The following is a 5,308-nucleotide window of genomic DNA, read 5'->3' as shown; positions in this document are numbered from 1 at the left end:
AGGAGGAGGAAGAAAGAGGAGTAGGAATTTTAAAGTTTAAAACAACACCTGAGGCAAAGAGAGGGCTTTGGAGGCACTTGATTCCGGGAAGGCCTGTTTGTTTTTTGGGGGGCGGAAAAGTTTTCCCGAATATTTTACGGTGGCGTTTTTCATTTAATTTCTGAGGCCAAGTGTCCCACAAGTGCTGAGGCTGGGGAACGTCGATAAACAGACTGGACGGTCAAGTATTTGGAATTATTGCTATCGACTATTTTAGGGTATGGAGAAAGGGCTACCCCAAAACCCCAGAAGTCTACTCTTTTTTACCCCGAAATGTAGGATAGGATAGATAATAGAAGCCATTAATAATGGCCGGTATCATAAAATTAGGCATTATAATTAATCACCAACGCTCCCTTCCAGACCTCACCCCTCGTGAACTTTCCTTCCAGCAACCTTCACCCCCTTGGATTCTCCCTCCCATGGACCTTCACCTCCCTTGGATCCTGACCCTTCTCCCTCAGTTCTTCCTTTCTTCCTTCTTTCCTTCTGACTTATCTTTCTCTCTTGCCTCTGACTTTGTACTCCTTGTTCTCAGCTTTCTTCTTGGCCTTTTCCTGCCTCTTCTTGTCTGCCCTGTTTCCGATATAAGCATCGTCCAGAAGGCTCGAAGCTCTCGCGAGATATTGGAGAAGTTTGGAAGATAGATCTAGCCATCTCAGCTTTCTTCTTGGCCTTTTCCTGCCTCTTCTTGTCTGCCCTGTTTCCGATATAAGCCACGTCCAGAAGGCTCGAAGCTCTCGCGAGATATTGGAGAAGTTTGGAAGATAGTTCTAGCCGTCCGGAGGTGGGGTGGATGAGGTGTTGGTCGATGACAGTGACGGTTTGATGAGTGTTGACACTGTTGACCCCGGGTGTAGTTTCATGTAAAGTCTGTGTCAATCCATTTCTTGCAAATTGAATGCACCCGTTTCCAATGGATCACTGAAGATGGACGTTTTTGATATCCCAGATGGGAGATGGTGACCATCTAGGCTAGGCAATCGTGTGCTGTTGGTCTTTCCCGGTCCCACTCAGGCTGGGTGAGGTTAATGCAAAGGAGACGGGTAGCTTGTCGTCGAATGGAGGGTAAAAATCCCGTCACTAAAAACCTTAGTAGTAATAGTGACTATAAACTCCCATTGGGCTAGCCTAGCTGACCCCGGGTGTAGTTTCATGTAAAGTCTGTGTCAATCCATTTCTTGCAAATTGAATGCACCCGTTCCCAATGGATCACTGAAGATGGACGTTTTTGATATCCCAGATGGGAGATGGTGGCCATCTAGGCAATCGTGTGCTGTTGGTCCCACTCAGGCTGGGTGAGGTTAATGCAAAGGAGACGGGTAGCTTGTCGCCAAATGGAGGGTAAAAATTCAGTCACTAAAAACCTTAGTAGTAATAGTGACCTTAAACTCCCATTGGGCACTCAAGTTTCGACAAAGAGTTGATGTAATACCAGGAAAAATTGGAAATTTCTGGCAATTCTGGCAACATCTTAATGTTCCGTACGTGCTGATGTCACCCCAAGGTTTCCCCAGAACTCCTACGAGACATTTCCTTTTCCAATAACTGACAATACTTGAAAGACTCAAATTTCTTCCACACCCTCCTTCAAGTCAAACTCAGAACAAAGTTACGAAGTCATTGACATCAAGCTATGACCTTGAGAAGAGACCGTGTTATTAAATTTGCCATTTCTCTTTGGAAATGTGTGCGGGGAAAATGGAAAATTTATTGTTGAAATAAAGAGAAGCGTTTTCTTTTCAGGCTCAAAATGAAACTGCGGAGCTTTTAGAGAAAAGATCTTACGTTCAGTGACGTAGGAACAGTTTTGTGTGAATTATTACAAGGACTACAAATTTTATCAAAATATAACAAAGGTCTGAGGCAGGTACCTATATTTTTTTTGCAAAAGTACCTAGGAAACAATTTTAACTCTTTAACCGTCAAATAATGAACAAAAAGTTTCTTCTGTGGTGCCATTCTGTTTCGCCAGTGTCCGACCCTTGGACTGCAAATCCACCACTGAACCGCTGCTGTTGACGACGGCTTCACCCGATACTTTGCCCTAAGAACCGGAAAGCTTTGGTGAAAGTTCTTTTTTTTTTACTTCAAAGGAGAAAGTAAGATCAAAAGCCTAAGGACACATTTTCATTGTCTTCTTTTTTAAACTTTTCTTTATTTATTTTCATGAGAAATGGCTGAAAACGAATTTAATCTCTCGGAAATTAGGTCGCCTTATTTTCTCTCCCCTTTTTCAAGTCTTATTTCTTGACTTTTTTCCTGTTTTGTTTACTTATTTCTTAGATTTTTTTCAATGGCCTATTTCAGGCTGTGGTACTTATGTATGAACTTTTCTTTATTTATTTTCATGAGAAATGGCTGAAAACGAATTTAATCTCTCGGAAATTAGGTCGCCTTATTTTCTCTCCCCTTTTCCAAGTCTTATTTCTTGACTTTTTTTGTTTTGTTTACTTATTTCTTAGATTTTTTCCGTGGCCTATTCCAGGCTGTGGTACTTATATCAAAACTTTTACTCCGTTTCTCTATTAGAACTTTTTTACACTTTTCATTGGAAACTTGGACTTGGGTCTCACAACGAAAGAACTGACCCTCTTACCTCTTCTTTTCGTTGAAGAGCTAGATTCGGTGTGAAACTTTTAAAGTTCTTTTTAATTGGATTCTTTATTTGCGGTTCTTTAGGTTGAAAAGTTGAGCAAATAAAAGCAAAATGATAAATGAAATCTTTCAGAAATTTTATGTTAGGTACATATGATACTCTATGAAAAGGTTGTTCCTAGAACCTGGGTCCTTTAACTGACCTTTACGTATGTAAAAGGTTTTTGTGCAAAATGGAAACTTGGACTTGGGTCTCACAACGAAAGAACTGACCCTCTTACCTCTTCTTTTCGTTGAAGAGCTAGATTCGGTGTGGAACTTTTAAAGTTCTTTTTAATTGGATTCTTTATTTGCGGTTCTTTAGGCTGAAAAGTTGAGCAAATAAAGGCAAAATGATGAATGAAATCTTTCAGAAATTTTATGTCAGGTAGGTACATATGATACTCTATGAAAAGGTTGTTCCTAGAACCCGGGTCCTTTAACTGACCTTTACGTATGTAAGAGGTTTTTGTGCAAATATTACTCGATTAGATTCGAATTTTGCTCCAAATATCGCCTACACACAACGATCTGACAAAAGACCAAGTTGGAAGACGAAGTTGAGACATGTCATAGGTCGTAGGATGTGTACCGAACTTAAGACGACTGCCTTTAGGGGTGCCCTCAGTAATATTATGAATTGCTCATTCTTGGAAATACCTATCCGTGAAGTGGTCGAAGGATTTCGTAACATTTTCTCGAGGATTCTTCAAGAAAGTGGTTTTCCTAGTCAGTTATTCGTTAAGTGCCAATACTTTGCTCCGTTCTAATAATAGAATGTAGAACGTGGAACTCTTGTCATGTGAAAAGTTGATAACTTTCCTCTAAGGAGGTACTTGTGCATACATTTTGCCTTTAAAATCATGTTATCTTCGTATCTATTTACGACAAAGTTTTTACAAGAATCTAGTTATCTAAAAGTTAGTCAGTTCCAATTAGATTGGACAGTAACGTTCCAGTCTACGAATTTTATATGATTTAGATTAGAAATTGACCATTGTACAATGTACTTTCATGTATCTTATGTGCAAATAAAACGTATATTCTATTATTCTAGTGACACTTCACCAGAATCATCATAATTATACTGAGAAATTTCAGCAAAAAAGTAAAAAAGATGACGATCTTAGAAATTAGTATTGAGAAATTTCAGCAAAAGTGTGAAGAACTTACATTGGATTTGGAGGTCCCAGTCATCGGAGAAGAGGGGTGACGAATCGTTGATGAGGGGGTTCTCGGCCCGACACGACAATCTTCGGCCAGAGTCGTATTTGTTCGGCACGATGGAGAGGGTGGAGGTGGTCGAGTTGCCGTCCTGCGACGTCTGTGGATAAGAAGATATAAAGATGGTTAAACGACATAGTTATGAGGTTATAAGTTATAACTATTGTCTATTTTTAACATGAAGTGTTTTTGATAATTGATTTCCAGTTGACCTTGATAACACTTTGTGTGCCGAGTCCAAAATCCCATCATCCTCAGTGACCAAGGTCCAAAGGATTGGTAAGTTACTAGGTACCATGATGACGTAAGAAGACGAAAGAACGATAATGAAAAACGAAAAACGCTAAACAAATCATGAAAAATGCTAAACATAATGTAGAAAATGGAAGGAAAAAGAATAACAAAAGGTACACGCAAAATAGACATTCCATGTCCAAAACCTGTCAACCGTAACAAAGACACTTCCAGAGTTATCTTTGGACGGGAATAAAGTTTAGCGGACATGTCAAGCTTGTCCTGTTTTCATTTAGTGGATCCTACCTACCCAAGTAGCTATTTTTAAAAATAATGATAAAATAGAAAGAAGTAATAATAATAATGATGAAAAAAAAAACGAATGTTTATTTTGTTTCAGTCTTTTTTTTATCATGTTCTTTCTTTCCTTCTATCAAAATGAAAACCTTGCTTGTCTGGTATGGAACAGGAACATCACAAAACTTTCTCCGACAGATGTAACTATAGGTATACCTACAAATATTATGTAAATAAAATCTGTTTATAAGTTTATGTTTCTTTTCGTTGCTTTTTCAGGAGAGAAACAGACTATGTAGGTGTGTCCAGTGGGTAGATGTCAGTCTAGTTAGCTTGGAGAGCCTCTTCCAGACCGGGGCGGATTTTATCCTAAACAAATACCCAAGGTTCGTTCTATAGGAACAACTGGCTTTTTCCTGTAATGCCTTCCTTCTCTCTTCGCTTCCGGAAAGATAAGACCTTAGCAGTTAGAGCTCGTTCTATCAAACCTCTCAAAAAGGATAGACAAACATGATGATTGACCTAAGCAAAATTCGATATAACTCCCAAACGGGTTGTTCGATCTTGCTGAAATTTGGCAAACATATTCAACTTGATAAGGAGAACCAAAAAGCAGATATATTTTGCAGAACTTCAAAGAATTATTATAATTTATTTGTTAAAAGCCGACATGTTTCGGAGGCACTCCCTCCATCATCAGGGCTACAGGAAACACTAAACACTAAACAACGAGGTACACTGAACACAGAAGACTAGAGGAGATCACAGAAAGAGGGTAGGTATAAGGTTAAAATTATGGAGGGAGTGCCTCCGAAACATGTCGGCTTTTAACAAATAAATTATAATAATTCTTTGAAGTTCTGCAAAATATATCTGC

At 39.0% G+C, this 5,308-nt stretch overlaps 1 protein-coding gene across 1 annotated transcript in view; it reads left to right on the top strand.

Annotated features, from left to right (window-relative positions):
• The first annotated feature begins 4,199 nt into the window (after positions 1 to 4,199).
• LOC113471929 (piggyBac transposable element-derived protein 3-like) overlaps positions 4,200 to 5,308 on the top strand; it is a 4,167-nt gene continuing 3,058 nt past the window's right edge. Inside the window, exon 1 of the mRNA XM_026831409.1 lies at positions 4,200 to 4,204. Coding sequence (XP_026687210.1) covers positions 4,200 to 4,204 — 5 coding nt within the window. The remainder of the gene's footprint in view (positions 4,205 to 5,308) is intronic.

The sequence above is a fragment of the Diaphorina citri genome, unplaced genomic scaffold (genome assembly GCF_000475195.1).
Source record: "Diaphorina citri unplaced genomic scaffold, Diaci psyllid genome assembly version 1.1 scaffold3301, whole genome shotgun sequence".
NCBI classification, from domain to species: Eukaryota; Metazoa; Arthropoda; class Insecta; order Hemiptera; family Psyllidae; genus Diaphorina; species Diaphorina citri.
The sequence above is the reverse complement of the archived record's forward strand: the minus strand, read 5'-3'. Positions and strand labels throughout refer to the sequence as shown.